Below are 19217 nucleotides of genomic sequence, written 5' to 3'. Positions count from 1 at the left end.
TGAGTGTGTAAATAAGATTAAAAGATATTATCAGGTGACACTAAATCGTTTCCATTTTCTAAAAAGACTATACATTAAACCATAGGGCAAACATGATACGGCTTTCACGAAGGGACCGTTCTGTCGAGCACATAGGCAATTTACTTAATTTTACTCATGGGTATCACTTAGTTAAAACAGGCATTGAAAAATGCTTTATCTAATCCTTTTAGGAGATTTTCGAGCTGGCGATTTACGTACGGTCCACGGGGATGCCAAATAGGAACTTTTGTTACGGGCATAATATACCCGTCGGATGATGTTGAATGTTGCACACAAACATGGCGCTCCACTCTGGTCGAGCGTGCTGCAGACAATATTTACTTCATCTGGCACATGATAACGTCGATTTTAGATTACCGGTACAAACTGTAAACCTTCAGTACACTTAGACCTTCGTGTTAAAATGCTTATTTATTGGATTAAACTGTCAGAGTGTATTTTGAACTAATGAGCTCGTTATTCATACTATTTTTTGCACAGCTCAGTTCATTGTTGTATAGTTAATTATTTTAATTTGAACTGTATTTGGTAAACATTCATGAATCGCAATTTGAATTATTTATTGCAGGAAATAAAAGCATTGCTGTCTCTAAGGAACCAGTCATTTGATACATCAGAAACATTCATAGAAAAGGTAATGCTAAAATATATATTTTTTTTACTTGACATAAGGAATTTGCTTTAAGTTGTTTTTTATTTCCTAACAATTCTAACTTTTTCCTCATAAGTCCCCCTTTTGGCAACTAAATGGCTTGTCGGAAGATGATATACGGAGTGTCATGTCCAGAACGGTTTGTGGCAAGTAGGTTGAAATATTTTATTATATAAATAACATTTAAAATGCTTAGGATGACAAACTAGTAGAAATATTAATCTAATTGCATTTACTCAGCGATATTTATTTACCTCAATTTTGAGTTACTTTGCATATGATTCACTGACCCTATGACCAGTCAGAACTGCATTTATTTGAATGTAGTCAATGATTGGCTTAAGATCAATGTGTGAATATTAGATAGATGAAAACATGGGTGTTTTTGTCAATATTATAACAAGGTTTCATTTGTTACTAACATTAGTTATATTGAACAAAAAACAATATTTCTACAGCATTTATTTATCTTAATGTTATTTCCACCATTTACTACATAAAAAAAAAAAAAAAAGTGGTTAGCATTAGTTAAAGGGATAGTTCATCCAAATATGAAAATTCTGTCATCATTTTGTCACCCTCAAGTTGTTCCAAACATGAATGAATTTCTTTCTTCTGCTGAACACAAAAGATGATATTTTGAAGAATGTCAGTAACCAAACAGTTGATGTGCCCCATTGTCTTCCATAGTATTTTCTTTTTACATATTATGGAAGTCAATGTGGCCCATCAACTGTTTGGTTACCGACATTCTTCAAAATATCTTCTTTTGTGTTCAGCAGAAGAAATAAATTCATACATGTTTGGAACAATATGAGGGTGAGTAAATGAGGATAGAATTTTTTTATTTTTGGGTGAACCTTTAAGGCACTGTGACAAAGAGTGAACAATTGTATTTTTATTAACAAAGATGAATAAATACTGCAAAAAGTATAGTGCTCATTGTTAGTTTATGTTAATTAACGCATTAATTGACTTTATCAAATGAAACCTTATTGTAAAGTGTTACTAAAATAAGCCACGATAAATAAATAAAATACAGTGACATTTATTAAATTGCTGTATTTATGTAAAGTTTAATATTGATTTCAATTTCAAGGTCTGCTTTTGAACTTTGGGGTCATGGAAGGACAACAGACGAGTTGAAGAGGTCATTGCTGGCGTATCCAGCAGAAAGCATGGTTTGTTCATGTTTCCCTCACAGTAAAGTACAATGTGTCCTTGAGATTTACAGAGTGTATCTCTGAATAAACTGTATCTTGTATGAATTCTTCACAGGCTCCATATCTACAACAGAATTCAACTTATAAGATCAACGTCTACACTTTCAACAAAACGTTAGAGTTTAAGGACAGAATCAGTAAGATTGATGTAAGTATTTTACATGTTTGTACGCTTCGAATGCCTAATTCTGTGGCATACAATCCATAATTAGTGTTAATTCAGTAAGCACTTCAATTGCAATTTTTTTGAATGTCTTAATTATTTTTGACACAGGCTCTAGACTTCCTGCCGTTTGAAGGGAAGGTCAATCTAAAGGATCCAGATCATATTTTCTGTTTGCTGGAGGATTATGGCTCGGATCCTAATGACATCCCAGATGATCCTTTCCATTTGTACTTTGGGAGATGGGTGAGCAGCTCTTCCCAGATATTTAATGTTTCAGAATGTTTCTTTAGTGATGTGTGCAAGGCTTCACGTTTGACTATTGTATGGATTTGTAAAGTGCTTGATTTGTGCCCTAGATACTAAAGCTGAATGATGTTCTTGAAATAAGAGGTAACATACTGTATCAACTCTTAAATGTTAAATAGGTATTCTCTTCAGATTGCAGATGGTCAGAGAGAATTAATTCGCTCTCACAGTGTGAAGAAGAGACATTTCATTGGGAACACTAGTATGGACGCTGGCCTCTCTTTCATCATGGCCAATCATGCCAAAGTAAAGGCTGATGATTTGGTTTACGATCCTTTTGTCGGAACAGGTGAGGAAAAGTCTGTGCAGATAGAAGGCTTTGAAGTCTATTATGCTCACCATTCATTTGATCAAAACACAGTTTTGCTGTGAAATATCATTATAGTTTAAAATAACTGTTTTCTATTTTAATGTATTTTAAAATGGCATTTATTCCTGTGAGGTTAAAGCTGAATTTTCAGAATTATTCCACTCTTCAGTGTCACATGATCCTTTAATATCCTGATTTGGTACAACATTTCTTATCATCAGTGTTGAAAACAAGTTTAAATAGAATTTTATTGTAACATCAATTACTTTACTGTCACTTGATTCAATTTAATAGATCCTCGCTGTATTAATTTATTAATATCTTAACTTACCATCGCTTAAATTCTATATTAACCAAGGCATCGTAAATTGAATATTTTCCAGAATAATATAAATTTTGCTTCGTTATGTTTCTTGCCAATCCTAGAGTCTACAGTTAATGAACTGTATCATTTGGTGGAAGAATTATTTGATCAATTAAGTACTATGTAATTTCTTTATTTAATTATTTATTGACTTTATATTGAAGGTTCTTTTACTTTTTATACTAGTTGTCAGTGACTTTATAAGTTTCTCATCCAACACATTTATAAAATCAGATCTCTTTATTCTGCAAATGAATCATTTAGTCTTGTAGATTGTTTGGCAGGTTGTTAATCAGAAAAGTTTAGAGACTTCATTTTGGGCCAAACTGAAGCAGGTGTTTGTCTCATTCTGAGTGAAATCACATCTGACAGCTTGTCTGGATGATTGAGGATGTGTGCCATCATATTCTGTTTCTTATTTGCGTCTAACAGGATCCAGGAGCAGGTTTTTCTATAATCTTTTGTGATGGCTCACAAGAATTCTCACTCTCCCATCTCAGTTGGCCCACTTTTACTCTTTCTTTTGACTTTGAAAGGACCAATTTAGAGCGTCATTAGTCAAACGAAGGATTGCTGGCTTTCAAAACAGCATGGGGCTGCATTTCTCTCTTTCCCAAAGCGAGGTTCACTGTAAAATTGTAGCGTGCCATGATGTTGCTAGGCTTTATCATAAGTCTATTGTCACCACATGCACTGAGATCTGCCAGCCAGATGTGCTTATTTAGTTGAAAACTCTCTGGATGGCTGGAAATCCCTATAGGCCGTACTTTTAAAGTGTCATGCATATATAAAGATCTACAGTCAGATATATTCCAGAGACCACTTATTTAATTCTCTCATGATCATTGTGTTCCTCTTGTTTTTCAGGTAGTCTTCTGGTAGCGTGTTCACACTTTGGGGCTTATGTATGTGGGACAGACATCGATTATAACACTATCCATGGAATTGGTACGTTTTTTTTAAAGCCATCACTATCATTTTCTCCATCTAGTTTTCCACACAATGTAGGTTTAGTCAGTAAGTTTGCTGTTAGTGTGCACTTTTGAGCATTTAAATCTGTTGCAGGAAAAGCCAGCAGGAAGGATCAGAAATGGAGAGGACCAGATGAGAACATCAGAGCAAACCTGCGGCAGTATGGGAATGAGAGTCTCTACGTGGATGTCATGGTCTCCGATGCTTCCAAAGCGGTTTGGAGGAAAAACCCACTGTTTGATTGCATTGTTACAGACCGTATGTTCCTACAAACTGAAGGCCTTTAAAGGTGAAGAGTGTCCTTTTTTATGTTAAAATACTATGGTAAACCTGAAAGCTAAAAACCAGCTACCAGGTTCCAAAACACGCTACTACTGTAGCTTAGGCTGGATTTTTATTCACATACGTTTAGTGGCGTAGAAATGACACACTTCACCATTAAGTCACATTTGTTTGTTTTTATTTGTTACCGTTAACTGTTGTTTTGAAGCTTCAAGTGTTTTTCGTTTCCCTTACGCAGCTCCATATGGTATCCGTGAGTCCACAAGGAGAACGGGATCTAATAAAGATATCATCAAACCTCCTGAGGATTTGTAAGCATATCACCTTTATCCACCTGCATTTTTAATAGAACCACTTGAAACACTCTTTAGATGTGAGCCAGTCATCAAATAAGCCTACTGCCTCACTACTAGCTCAACAAATAGTACAAGACTATACAATTAAACTACCATTCAAAAGTTTGGGGTCGGTAAGATTTTTTTAAATTCGTTTTGAAAGAGTCTCTTATACTCGTTTTATTTATTTTATTTAAAAAAATACATTGAATGTAATTTATTCCTGTGATGGCAAGTTTTCAGCAGTCATTACTCCAGTCTTTAGTGTCACATAATCCTTCAGAAATCATTCTAATATGCTGATTTGCTGCTCAATAAATATTTCTTATGACCTTTGTGCAGATTTTTTTTCATGATTCTTTAATTAATAGAATGTTTAAAAACAGCATTTATTTGAAATAGAAATCTTTTGAAACACTATGCATGTCTTTATTGAACATTTTGTATGACAGTTAGAATATATACTAATTACTAATATTAATTCAGGTTAATACAAAATAAATAATACAATAAAAAAATGTATCTAGATTTTTTTTTTTTTTTTTTGTTCCATGGAAGAAACAATTTTGGAACAGCTTGACTGCAAGTAAATGAAGGACTTTCTATTTTTTGGTGAACTATCACTCTTGAGTTTCTTCTATTGATTATATTTTTTTGTTTCATATCCCAATGCAGCTCTGGAGAGAATCACGTCCCTGTTTCAATGGCTTATCATCTGAGTGATATCTTTGCCGACCTCTTGAATTTTGCAGCCCACCACTTGGTTTTAGGTGGACGTCTCGTCTACTGGCTACCAATCTACAGACCAGAGTAAGTAAATCTAATCAGGCTGAATGGTCACATGCACTGTCAACATCAGATATAGCATATGTGCACTGAATTAGTCACTAGGGGGATATCTTGTACCTTCTTATGTCTGTAAATATGAGCTCAAAGCATATCAGTAGTTCAAGCCCCCTGTTACAGTGCAGGGTGTTAAACCTGCTCAGGCTTGTTGACCTGCGGTCAGCCCAGCATTGGAGCAGGTGTGAAGCCGTGGGGTATTTTCCACTGACCACAAACAGCAGTGTCCACAGATCGTGCTATCCACTGATTACAGGGCCCGGGAAGAGTAGTGACTCAAAGGAGGGACCCACTGCTTGTGATCTACACCTTTACCTCACCTCCATCTCACTTGTAGACAGATTTGACATCATGTAGTTACAGGATTCACTCCCTCAGGATTGCTGATGCCAACAATCATGAATTTAGCTAGCGTCATCTGTTCCGATAAAAATCATGCATCACACAATTATTAATATTTATTAATGTTTTCATTCATTTCAAAGTGTGTCTGGCAAAATGTTGACAAAATACTTTTTTGATTCACACTGCCATTCAAAAATGTTAGGTTAGTAATAAAAAAAAAAATCTCTCTCTCTCTCTCGATAGATTTTTTTTTTTTTTTTTTACCAAGGATGTTAAATTGTTCAAAAGTGACAGTAAGGGCATTTATAATGTTACTGTTACACAAGATTTTATTTAAAATAAATGTTTTTGCTGTTCTGAAAAGTATCACGGTTTCCACAAAATATTAAGCAGCACAACAGTTTCAACACTGATAATAATAATAAATGTTTCTTGAGCAGCAAATCAGCATATTCAAATGATTTCTGAAGGATCATGTGACACTGAAGACTGGAGTAATGATGCTGAAATTTCAGCTTTGCATCATAGGAAAGAATTTTTGATAATATTTCACAATAGTACTGTATTTTTGATCAAATAGATACATCCTTGGTGAGCACAAGAGACTAACAGGAAAAATCAGAATACAGACACCAAGCTAAAGTGTCAGAACCAAACTTGACAGAACTGAACTCTAGCATGTCTGGCCGACGGTTCAGAAGATGATATAATGACTGCTGATCTGAATATGTTTGAGTTTGCTGACAGACAGAAAGGATTTAATTGAGAGCAATCAGAAACATCCACCACAAGGAGGCGCTGGCGTCGTGAACGATCTTCAGAGCTGGTCTTAGTATAGCAACACTTGTGTTTATAAATTTGGTGTCAGAGGAGCGGATGACTGCCGCTGGAATCTGGGGCTTCGATGTTGATTACCCTTGTAACAGTTAGAAGTGGAAACAGCCCTCAGTATCCGATTCATCCACTTCATCCTGTGGAGAAAGTTCACAATCCATCCCCAGACCAGATGAAAACACATCTGCCATAGTAAATGTCAAGATTTCCCCATTTCTGGTGACGCAGCAGTTAATTCATAACAAACAAAGTTAAAGGAGGGATGATCGAGTAACACCCTAATGTATTTTGAATGGTGTCCACAGTGATACATGATGGTGAAAGTGAGTCTTTTGCGTCAAATGACACATCTTTGACCTTTACTTTAATTGTTTTGTTACCACTGCATATTGTTGCAAACGGAAGAATAATCTCTTTTACAGGACATGGACGTCATGAAGAGAAAGCAGAGATGAGTGTAATCCACATGGGATGTTAGTCAGTCATTAGTACCCCATAATGCACTAGTCTGTTCTGACTCATTGCCCTATATTCAGAAATGTGATTCTGTCAGGTGATTTCTGTGGACAGAGTTCTCCAGAGGGCCCTTTACTGGAAAGCTGACATTTGTTAGACATTTCTCCAAGGTGACAGGAGTAGCTCCATGTAAACAGTACGATGGAGAATATGTATGCTTTGTATGGCTCCTTGTTTTGCTTTGTCAGGTCCGTTGAAAAGAGGGCACATAATTTATGATTTGTTTGAAACGGAGCTAACTGCGTGTGCGCAATGGTTTGTGGATCAGTGGCTTTGTGTGGATGAGGTTCAGCTACTGCTAGCAGCCCTCGGAACGATTTTTTCATTGATTTCAGGCACTAGTCATATTTACGTAATAGTCTGAAAAATGAAGGGAGTCGGTGCGTGCGAACACGTCTGTCAGCATGTGAATGTTAACAGCCCACCAGCTCAACTCCCTGCTGAGTTAATGTCCCTATTAACTGTCTTCACAGCCTCTTGGAACAATGAATAGTTTGGATCTTCTCAGTGTTTCACATAGTTGTGGCATGGCTCCAGATTGTGAAAAAAAATTGTCAGAAATGCAACAAAAAATGTGGTAACAATCTAGTCACCATTTGCAATTTATGTTGTTTCGTCAGTTATTATTTCTTTAAATCGGCCTTTAAAGCGCACACCGGTTTGTCTTGCACACAGCAACATTTCAACATGCGTTCACACATAAACAAGCAATGTACAGTTCAGTTTTATTGAAAACAAACAAAAAACAAACACTGGCATCCTAAATCTCCAACCCGAAGGTAAAAGCCTATAATCTGATATGACTTTCATGGCTTTAAGACATCTAGTTTTGTAGATTTGTTCTAAACCAATCAGACAGATACCAAGTAATTTAGTCGCAATACTTAGGACTTTCCTAAAGCCGGGTGCACACTGTGCGATTTTGGCCATGATTTGGACGTCTGAGACCAATTTAGCAAATCCTAAAAGAATCCTCTGATCCTAGGCTAAAATCTGAAGTTTCTCTTTGTTAGTTTGACATGTTCACCGACAGCCAATTAATGACCACTGTGATCAAATTTGACCTCAGACAAAGGTCTGCAAATTCTGGCAGTGTCATAAGATTTGGCTCACAGTCCTGCAGTGTGACTTCTCCTACGACCGTCAAATTGTCTTAGTTTTTCAAGACAGGCCATAACCAAAATTAACATTAAAGATTTCTTTGTAGCCACCATTTCAATCCCGCGTATGCAGCTCACATCACCGAACGTGTCATTGATTGATGATGTAAAACTCTGGACAAGTTTTCTTGCGTGTGTCCGTTTTTTACGTGTATTGACCGTCGTAGAGTCTGACATTGACAACTGAGATCTTACAGTGTGTCATGGCTCACAGCGATGATCGTGTTCGTACAGTCTGACAAGCAACAATCGCAAAGGACTATTATAAATCGCACAGTGTGCATCCGGCTTAAAGTTAACTTTTTTGTTTCACTGTGACATTTCCAAACCAGCAAGTGATTAAAATGGTCAAAACACTTTCAATAAAGTAATTAAACATTTAAGTATTGAGACACTTGCATTAAATGACACCAACTTCCTGAGAAAATATGGTCCGAGAATTTTGGACACAGCTTTGAATTTGCTCAGTTTCAATCCGTCAGTTATTCGTTCTGACACGGTACTGAGTTCACAATCGACTCCCTCACTGAACCGCAACCGAGCTTCATGTTAATTTAAGTCACTTGCAAGTACAAATAAAACATATTTTATTAGATTGTCCTGGACTACAAGCAGAATGCTCTTTTATGAAGTTACCTCACTTAAGGACTTATTTAGTAAGATTATGCCTGAAAAGGTTTTGGATTTTTTTATCATATGTTAATTTATTGTCTGTTTTTGTTTGGTTGGTTTTTATTGTATTTATATGATATTTGTATTTTTGTAGTTGAATTTTTGCCATGAAAATAGCTTTGAATGCTGACATGGCACTAAATAAAATAATCTGAATCAAGTAAAAATAGAAGTTTTGTCTAACCCAACAAATGTGGTTGCAATTTTGGCGCTATATTTACGTTGTTGTTTTTTTCATAATGAACACAGACTTGTAATTGCTATAGCAAGATGTCAAATGTTGTCCTCGATGATTGGCTAGAGCCTTAAATGTGGCTATATACATGCATTGCTTCGGTGTTTATTTTGGTAACCTTCAACATTGTTTAACTTCCAAAGTGAGTAGGGAATAAGTGTCAGGGAATGTAAAAAAACATCAGCCACTCATTTAATTGATCGCCCCTTTTCCATTGCTATGCTGTGCATGTGATACAAGTGAGCAGTGGTGCAATTTTGAAAATAACAGTTGCTGGTTGTGACATCCCCTACCACTATCAAGGTGTTTCATTTGATAAGTGGGCAGCTGGCTGATCTAAAAACTGTACTGTTGTCTGCAGGTACTGTGAGGAGATGGTGCCTCTTCACCCTTGTTTGACTCTCATCAGCAACTGCGAACAAACTCTGTCCAGCCACACGTCTCGAAGACTCATCGCCATGGAGAAGACCAAGGAGCCTGAGGTATGCGAGGCTTTTTTTTGGGTGAAGACCCCTTGCTCTTAAGATGAGCTTGATTTATGCAAACTGTCGGCATGTGCTCCTGAATATGTTTAATACGGTTACGTCTTTTATGGTGCCGCATTGAATGCTCTGAAAATAACCTGCCATCTGGCTGTGGTTGACTCGCTGTTTTTAAGCTGCTTTAATGACTTAATCACACATTGTATGGAAAATAATCCATCTTTGAATTTGACAGCCACTTCACTTCAAAACCCCAAATTGTTCCCATAAAAGCTTTCCTGAAACACACTCACGAATATCTACTCAGACTGACATTTGTCTTCTCTGACTTATGCTCCAAACCTGGAACGAATATGTTACCTACAGATGCATTGTCCTTGGCTTCCTCCTGAACTTGCTTCAAACCCGAAAGATAAAAAAAATACTATCAAATGAGTCTCTTCTGTGAAAAACTGGCCCTTTTCCCAAAGCTCAAGTATGTGATCTTGGCATCAGATCCCTCAGTACGATTATGGAGATCTCTGCCAAAGTTCTCCTCATGTCCAGCAGTAGCTGAAAAAACATCTGAATAGTGTCCTCTGCTTGTTGTTTATGTAAGTTTATCCTAATGTCCTTGATTGGCTGTGTTAGACTGTTCCCTCAATGCTCTTCACGTGGGTTCTGTTGCTTTTTTTGAAACAGAAGGAACATGTCTTGTTGCATTATGGGATAAATATTACCCAGTGAAGCTTATTTTTAGAACGGAAAACAAAACTTTCAGGAGCTTAGCAGATCTAGCATTAGTCTAGTACTGTCAAACAACTCTGAGTCCAGATGAGGCCCTGTTCCTGCCTTGTGTCCTTCTCTTTCTCTCTCTTTCCATCTCTTACTCTGTTTCTCTTTACATTTTGCATTTTGGCACACACAATCTGTGTGTCCTCATCTCCCCTTGTAAAGTATCTACATCAAAGATCTGTTTGTTTTTCTGGTTAAAGGGTTAGTTCACCCAAAAATGAAAATTCTGTCATTAATTACTCACCCTCGTGTCATTCCAATCCAAACGATCTTTTTGATGGAATCTGAGAGCTTTCTGTCCCTCCATTGACAGCTATGCAAATGAACTTTGACGCTTCAAAAAGTTCATAAAGAGATCGTAAAACTAATCCATATGAATTGTGCGGTTTAGTCCAAATTATTCTGAAGAGACTCTATCGCTTTATGCGATGAACAGATTGACTTTTATTATTTTAATAATAATAGAATAATTTATTTTTAAAAAGTTTATATATTTGCATTACAGTCAGAAGATTTTGTTCATTTTACAGTATGGTGCCAAGAATTGAGAGAGTGAAAAAAAATAATTAATTGTCTTAAAAATAGACTATTTGTTCTATTCTATTTGTGGAGTGAAATAGGACTTTGACATTTCGTGACTGTTTGCATGAGATTCTCTGTGCTTTTTTTTTCTTCATTTGTTCATCCTGTAATTCTGATTGACATTACAGCCCACTTAGGCCGCGACAGACACTAGGGTCTGTTCCTGTGGGCTTGTGTGGTCTGTCTTGCGCAAGTTGTGTTGTAAACTAAGGGCTCGGCGCGTGTGACCTGAACTGAGTCCTTGCTGACTGGCAGAAGGGAGTGTGTTGTAGAAGGTGCCGTTGATGGTTTGCAGGCCCAGATCTGGAGTCATCACTTTGAGCTCAGTCTTTCTGCCACCTCGTTAGCCTGCGCGCAGTGTGCTTCCCTCCAGCATGTTCTGCTTAAGATCCTGGCCTCCACTCTGAGCAGGAAAATCTGAGGAACTTAACACTCTGCTGTCTGTCATTAGGCACTTGACTGTGAAAACTTAAAAGTGTGCTGCACTAAGCCAAACATTTATGCCTGTTTCTGCCATTTTTCTTTAGCGTGCCTTTAGTTTTTAATGTACAGTACCTGTCAAAAGCATGAGGGTTTTTTTTTTATGCTTTTGAAAGAAGTCTCTTATGCTCACCAAGGCTGCATTTAGTTACAAAACAATTATTTTAAATTGTAATATTTCACAATATTACTGTTTTACTGTATTTTTGACTATTTTATACTATCAATTTAAAAGTACTGTATTCCTGTGATACAAAGCTGGATTTTCAGCATCATTACTCCAGTCTTTAGCATCACATGATCCTTCAGAAATCAATGCTCAAAAAAAGATGCATTATTCAAAATGGATGTGGTTTTAGTTCTCGAAAAAGTTCATATTCATATCACATTTTTAACTGATTTAGTTAAGAAATCAATATTTGGTGGAATATCCCTGATTTCGTATGGACAAAATCACTCTTCTGAAGTTAAAACATTAGTATTGAGTCGTTTAAAAAAATGCATATGTACCCTTTCAACTTCCCGCCATTGAAGAACTGCTTGAATCCTGCACTTTCTGTCTGCTGTTCTTTTATTTAAACTGTTTAAAATGCTTTCTTGCAGGATTCGGACAAACTAGTGCACCTTGCTGACCCTCGCTTCACCTCATACCAGGGTCACAACTCTTTCAGAGAGAAATACTTCAGTGGTCTCACAAAGAAGAACGGAAAGGACAGCAAAGCCACCCCAAAAAATGAAGATTAAAACATGAAGGGAAAAAAAGGTTTTAAATTGTATTTTTGTTTTGATACTTTGATACTATCTTTTTATAACTTAATTGTTACATGTAAATACATGTTGTTTCAATAAAAAAGAACGTATGTTTACTTCACTTCTTTTTATCTACCTCTTCTCTAAAGCGAGCCCTGCAGACGCGATTGAATTTGTTGCAATGTGTCGAAGATAAATTGGCGACAGGGATTAGCGTAATACCTGTTTCTCCAAGTGCTTGCGAAGTGGGAAGATGTAGGGGTGAAATGTAATGTGCCTACTGGACGTTTGCAGAGGAAGATGGAGCGCTGGGCCTGCTATCTAAACTCCCTTAAAGAGTTTTTACCAGGTCAGGCTGACATCTGACTAATGAATCTGTCTTAGACTTAAACTCACCTCAAAGAGAGCCGTCTTCAACATAATTAAGATCTCCTATGAAAATAAAGAGAGATCTTAGGCAGAGATTTAACATGTGATGTCATAAACTGTTCGATGCATGTTTTTATTAGGATAGAGCTGTGAGCTGTCGTTGCTGTCTTCATTTTGCATTACTGAACCTCGAGTCTGATCTCAAACATTATAAAACAGTGATATTGTGTTCTGGCACAATTCCTATTTCTAGTTTCTCTGTCTTTTTTTTCTTCCACATTCAGGCATTCTTTAGAGTAAGCAGAAATGAAATGGATCAAGGAGATAAGCATCCTTCCATTCCTCAACTCTCCCCTGTAGAGGATTGATGAAGTGAAAAGCCACAGAACTGTCTGCACAGCCTTCAACTATTCTAGGCCGAAACCCACTTTCCATTGCAAGATGAGCTGGCATTTGTTTCGTTTTTGCATAAATGGGTTATGTATGAAGAATATACTGCAAACTGTTGCGAACAAGTTAACAAATCAATTAGTGGACAAGTTGTAGCAGTTGCGTTCATGTCGAGTTTCTCCCCATTGTGCCTCAGTGTTCATTAGTTAAATAATGTCTAAATTCCTTTCATTTCTATAGACCATTATTCTAGGTTAGCAAAAAAAAATATGTTGAATGGAAACATGTCTAAAATGTAATGTAACCACTGATCTATATATAGATCAGTGAATGTAACACTAAGTTTGTGGTCCGTATGATTTTTAAGTGTTTTTAAAAGAAGTCTGTAATGCTCTCCAAGGCTGCATTTACTTGAGAAAAAATGCATTAAAACAGCAATTTTAAGTATTGTTGCGATTTAAAATAACTTTTATTTTTATATATTTTAAAACTTAGTTTATTTCTGTGATGCAAAGCTGAATTTTCACCATCATTACTTTCTTCAGTGTCACATGATCCTTCAGAAATCATTCTAATATGCTGATTTGCTGCTCAAGAAACATTATTTTTATCAGTGTTGAAAACAGATAATAGTTTTGTGGAAACCGTGATACATTTTATTAAAAATTTTTTACTGAACTTTTTTTGTTCAGGCCCCATTGATAATTGAAAAGTTCAACATAACAGCATTTTATTAGATTTTCTTTTGTAACAATATATAAAATCTTTAATTTTCGATCAACAAAATACATCCTTGCAAAGTATAAGCATTAATTCCACAAAAAAAAAAAAAAAAAAAAAAAAAATATATATATATATATATATACACTCACCTAAAGGATTATTAGGAACACCATACTAATACTGTGTTTGACCCCCTTTCGCCTTCAGAACTGCCTTAATTCTACGTGGCATTGATTCAACAAGGTGCTGAAAGCATTCTTTAGAAATGTTGGCCCATATTGATAGGATAGCATCTTGCAGTTGATGGAGATTTGTGGGATGCACATCCAGGGCACGAAGCTCCCCTTCCACCACATCCCAAAGATGCTCTATTAGGTTGAGATCTGGTGACTGTGGGGGCCATTTTAGTACAGTGAACTCATTGTCATGTTCAAGAAACCAATTTGAAATGATTCGAGCTTTGTGACATGGTGCATTATCCTGCTGGAAGTAGCCATCAGAGGATGGGTACATGGTGGTCATAAAGGGATGGACATGGTCAGAAACAATGCTCAGGTAGGCCGTGGCATTTAAACGATGCCCAATTGGCACTAAGGGGCCTAAAGTGTGCCAAGAAAACATCCCCCACACCATTACACCACCACCACCAGCCTGCACAGTGGTAACAAGGCATGATGGATCCATGTTCTCATTCTGTTTACGCCAAATTCTGACTCTACCATCTGAATGTCTCAACAGAAATCGAGACTCATCAGACCAGGCAACATTTTTCCAGTCTTCAACTGTCCAATTTTGGTGAGCTCGTGCAAATTGTAGCCTATTTTTCCTATTTGTAGTGGAGATGAGTGGTACCCGGTGGGGTCTTCTGCTGTTGTAGCCCATCCGCCTCAAGGTTGTGCGTGTTGTGGCTTCACAAATGCTTTGCTGCATACCTCGGTTGTAACGAGTGGTTATTTCAGTCAAAGTTGCTCTTCTATCAGCTTGAATCAGTCGGCCCATTCTCCTCTGACCTCTAGCATCAACCAGGCATTTTCGCCCACAGGACTGCCGCATACTGGATGTTTTTCCCTTTTCACACCATTCTTTGTAAACCCTAGAAATGGTTGTGCGTGAAAATCCCAGTAACTGAGCAGATTGTGAAATACTCAGACCGGCCCGTCTGGCACCAACAACCATGCCACGCTCAAAATTGCTTAAATCACCTTTCTTTCCCATTCTGACATTCAGTTTGGAGTTCAGGAGATTGTCTTGACCAGGACCACACCCCTAAATGCATTAGAGCAACTGCCATGTGATTGGTTGATTAGATAATTGCATTAATGAGAAATTGAACAGGTGTTCCTAATAATCCTTTAGGTGAGTGTGTATATATATCTTACCTCTTACTGAACTTTTAAATGATAGTTTATATTTATAGTTTAGCCATTTCTGAAAACATACCAATGTTATTTTTGGATAAAATTTGAGGAACATCACAATTGTGACATTCACATTTTATTTATTTATTTATGTACTAATTTATTGGAACCATTTTAAGGTCCCTTTAGGTCATGTTAGTGAATTCATTCACTAACATTAACAATCGGCAAAACATTTGTTGCAGTATTTATTAATTTTTGTTAATGTTAGTTAATAAAAGTACAACTATGCATTGTTAGTTTGTTAGCTCAAATCCATTAAATCATATTAACAGATATACAACTTTTGATTTTAATAATGTATTAGTAAATGTTGAAATTAAGATTAACAAATGCTAAGATTTTTGGATTAAACTATCCAAAAACCACTAAACAAAGTTATATATTTTGTTGACTTGTCTACTTATATTATCCCAAATGTTTCCAAAAATGTTTAATCAAGAGGAATCAGCTATTTTAACCAGTGTAACGGCCCGTGTCATTGTGCCGCCTGTCATTGACGTCAGATCTGCGGTATCCTCAATTTCCTTATACCGCAGTAACGTTAATAAAACTTGAATACATTAGCTCATCCATGAACTTGATTTCAGTCCCGTCGGATTGCTTTCATTCGGTTATGGAGGTAAAGACGACAACTCCCATGATTCCACGCTCATTCACAGCGGCATCAAGCTATGCCTTTGTTATTGTTTTGACCTCTAGTGGCAAAACTGCATACTGTGCCTTTAGTATTATTTATCTTGGTGACCTGCTCCTGCCAGGACTGGACGTTTTCAGTTATAAGTGCTTAAAAATATCTAAATTGACTCTAATACCCAACATTTCCCTTTTGTTTTCAAATGAGCTGTGCAGTTTAAATGGGGGTGCTCAAGAACAGCCAATAAAACTAATAACCAGCAAAAACAATAACGCTCTCACCAGCGCAGAGCCTTAAGAGATCTTTGAGTCAGTTTTATTAGGTTCATATGGCAGCAAAACAAATATGTTGCTCGTTCACCCACACGCGCACAAAGGATGTTTAGGAAAAAGAGGAACAAAAGACCAAATAAAAATCAACAATTTTTCATAGTTAGGATTTAGCGTTTGTGTGTTCATATGGTTTGCATGTGCTCATGGTCCTTTTTCATCAACACTTTTGGTTTTGTGTCATTTACATTTATGCATTTGGCAGACGCTTTTATCCAAAGCGACTTACATTGCATTTCAAGGTACATATTTACATTCTTATCAATTCTTGCTTTCCCTGGGAATCGAACCCATGATGACCTTAGCGTTGCAAGCGCCAACGCTCTACTGTTAGGGTTGATATCCTAATAGGAGGGTTGATATCTGCGTCAACCTGCAAAACAAAGTGAAGGATATTATTGTGTGCTTTTTTGTGTGATTTGTGTTTTTTCAGGTTCCCTGTGATGATCTTCTCAAGGCCCACCTCACTCCCATCTCCCTTTTACCTCCTCCAGCCTACACAAACAAACCCTTCAGAGGAACAGATGAGTCTAAGCTTGTTGTGTTCATTAATTACTCTCTGGAACTCTGCCATTTTGTGTCCCTTGAATGTTTACTCACAAACTCTGGTGTTAAGAGTTTGTTATTCTGGCTCTTTGATTCCTTACGTTTTCAGCTGTGTCTTGTTAAGCTGTTTTGTGATTCTCACCCCGTCTAAATGACGAAAGTTTTTTGTTTTGTTTTTTTGGAACATTTTTACATGACATACTATTTATTTAAAGATGACATGAACTGCTATTTGCAACCCATTTTACTTCCACCATGTGACATATCATTGTAAAAAGGCATGTTCAACAAGAAATATAAGGCTGGAATTCATTTTGTTGTTAAGGAATTGATTGGATCTTGAAAAGTGGGCATTACATACCAAAATGAAGCCAGACTATTCCAAATAAGTGGCCATTTTTCTTCTTTAAAATAACATGTAATGAAGAATAATTCATAGTAAGTGAATCCATTTTGATTTTATGTTGACTTTAAAGCTAATTTTGTAGTAATATGTTTGTCACATAAGCAATGCAGTAGCCTGAATGCCAGCCGAACTTAGCCCCGCCCACAACATTTGAGGTCGGGAAGTTCGTTCTGGACTTGATCCGTTGTGGAGCAACTATGCTCGAACCAGAGCTGTTCGGACCAATCAAATTGTCAGGGCGGGCTTTATACGATGATGGACAGATGATCAACAGTAACGCAATCATCCACGTCACCAAAGAGCGCTTGGGTTGAATTCGTTTACAACAAAGATGGCTGCCAGTGGAGCATTGAGATGCGTAGATTCCGCCATTGCGTCTGTTATAGAAGATATCGACAGCGCATTAATTTGAAAAGTGGAACAGAGATCTGCGATCAAGGCATTTGTCGATCGGAAAGATGAATGAAGAACATACGTCACTTACTCCGTTGCTCTGATTGGTTGTAGGTCTATCCAATTGAGTGCAGAGGCATTTTCTTTCCTGGTTCGGTTGAAACGCCCCATAATCAGAGATGGTCCTTACTGCAGAAAACAAGATCAAGGAGGCGGGGTTGGATCCAGATCCAACTCCTCCCACCATACATATACCTAAACCTACCCATCTCCACCCCCTGATCCCTAAACCCACCCCTAAACCTACCAATCTCCAACTACCAATGGACCCAACTCCACCCCCTTGATCTCGTGTACTGCAGTGAGGTGCTACTGCATAATCACAGCCCAATGGAGCAGTATCAGACTCATATTCCGACTAGAATCTGAGTATGATGACGTCAGGCTAATGCAGAGGTGCTTCTATATAGCAAGGAATCTGAGACTTTAGTTAACCCTCTGGTAGCCTAAGCCTTAGACGTCACACCCACTGACTGTTGGCTGAAAGTCTAATGCATAATGCACACAAAATAGAAACATTTCAGGAGTTTCAAAGTCATCATCTGATTGGTTGAATTCTACATTTGTGTCACATTCTTGAACTGCCCACCTGAAAACAAAGCCGCTGTGATCCCAGACCCCCTCATGGAAGAAGAAAGCCGCCATGTTTACAACTGTGGCAATGAGCGCTTATCAGGATCAACTTAACGCTGGATTTTCAAAAGTATGTGAAGCTCACGGCATAGACTCTTTAAAATACATCCAAGAGTTTTAGACACCGGTCGGTTATTGTAGGGACATCAATGTTAGATTTCCACGCCCCTAAACATGATTCGGAACAAAACGAACTGTGATTGGTTGCTTTAGTTGTCAGCCAGACGGCCTTGGCCAATGAAAGCTTCTGTCGTCAGTCTGAAGGTCTGGCTATGTGGGACTAAAGCTAATTAATATTCACAAGCAACGCCTATGTTGATATATTAACATCTAATTAGTATTTGCAGCCAGATGTTGTAGTTACGAACTCCTAAAATAAAAAATTTTTAGCATCTAGGTCCAGGAAGAACCTTTAACATACATGGAAACTTTCCATTGCCCAAAAGGTTCTTTATAGTGAAAAAAGGTTGTTTAGATTAAGATTGCAAACCCCCCTTTTAGAACCTTTTTTTAAGAGTGTCATCCAAACCTTGACCTATTGAGTGTAACTATGGTTGTTTTGACCTTTGAAAGCTAAGAGGAGCCACTGCAAATGATAGCAATGGTCAATGACTCTTAAACTTTCCATACATTTCCATAAATATATGACAAAAATTCTTTACTATGTGGGCTGTTCTGTTTTGACCGCGAGGAAGGCTCTACTCATTCCAGCCGCTTAAATTATCATCTCACTTCCTCCCACTGGACATTCCACTACTGTCCCGACCTTTTCTCACTTCAGTGGAGTGGCTAGGATGCAATAAACCCGCTTTGATTATGACTTGCATCTTGAGAAAACCCAGATGAGTCTAGAACGCACGCCATGCTTTGAAAAAGTGGAAATTGAGAGTCAGTGACCGGCCTGTCACAGAATCTCGTCCTTTATCGCGTCCGTTTCCTTGTGACCTGGCGTGACCTAAAACTTACATAAGTCTTGCATTCTAATTTC

At 37.4% G+C, this 19217-nt stretch overlaps 1 protein-coding gene across 3 annotated transcripts; it reads left to right on the top strand.

The window, feature by feature from the left end:
- The first annotated feature begins 292 nt into the window (after nucleotides 1-292).
- On the top strand, nucleotides 293-13478 carry trmt11 (tRNA methyltransferase 11 homolog). 3 transcript variants are annotated; one of them, XM_082149347.1, is made up of 14 exons: nucleotides 293-401; nucleotides 611-676; nucleotides 771-844; nucleotides 1794-1875; nucleotides 1973-2065; nucleotides 2192-2326; nucleotides 2522-2678; nucleotides 3931-4011; nucleotides 4129-4293; nucleotides 4556-4628; nucleotides 5328-5462; nucleotides 9619-9739; nucleotides 12179-12338; nucleotides 12979-13478. In XM_082149347.1, exons 1-13 carry the CDS (start codon nucleotides 306-308, stop codon nucleotides 12317-12319), a joined length of 1419 nt encoding a protein of 472 aa, XP_082005473.1. In that variant the 5' UTR covers nucleotides 293-305; the 3' UTR covers nucleotides 12320-12338; nucleotides 12979-13478. The 3 variants fall into 3 exon arrangements, with proteins under 3 accessions (XP_082005473.1, XP_082005472.1, XP_082005471.1); XM_082149346.1 differs by lacking the exon at nucleotides 12979-13478 and adding an exon at nucleotides 12475-12941; XM_082149345.1 differs by lacking the exon at nucleotides 12979-13478 and having other exon boundaries at nucleotides 12179-12446.
- Nucleotides 13479-19217: the final 5739 nt, after the last annotated feature.

The sequence above is a fragment of the Leuciscus leuciscus genome, assembly GCF_965113295.1.
Source record: "Leuciscus leuciscus genome assembly, chromosome: 20".
Classification (NCBI taxonomy): domain Eukaryota; kingdom Metazoa; phylum Chordata; class Actinopteri; order Cypriniformes; family Leuciscidae; genus Leuciscus; species Leuciscus leuciscus.
The sequence above is the reverse complement of the archived record's forward strand: the minus strand, read 5'-3'. Positions and strand labels throughout refer to the sequence as shown.

What these genes read in the sequence shown, in the direction of transcription:
- trmt11 (XM_082149347.1), top strand. Translation starts at nt 306, where the DNA reads ATGTTGCACACAAACATGGCGCTCCACTCTGGTCGAGCGTGCTGCAGA. An exon ending in ACGTCGATTTTAGATTACCG is followed by an intron (nt 402 to 610) that starts GTACAAACTGTA and finishes TATTTATTGCAG; the next exon opens with GAAATAAAAGCATTGCTGTC. An exon ending in AGAAGACCAAGGAGCCTGAG is followed by an intron (nt 9,740 to 12,178) that starts GTATGCGAGGCT and finishes GCTTTCTTGCAG; the next exon opens with GATTCGGACAAACTAGTGCA.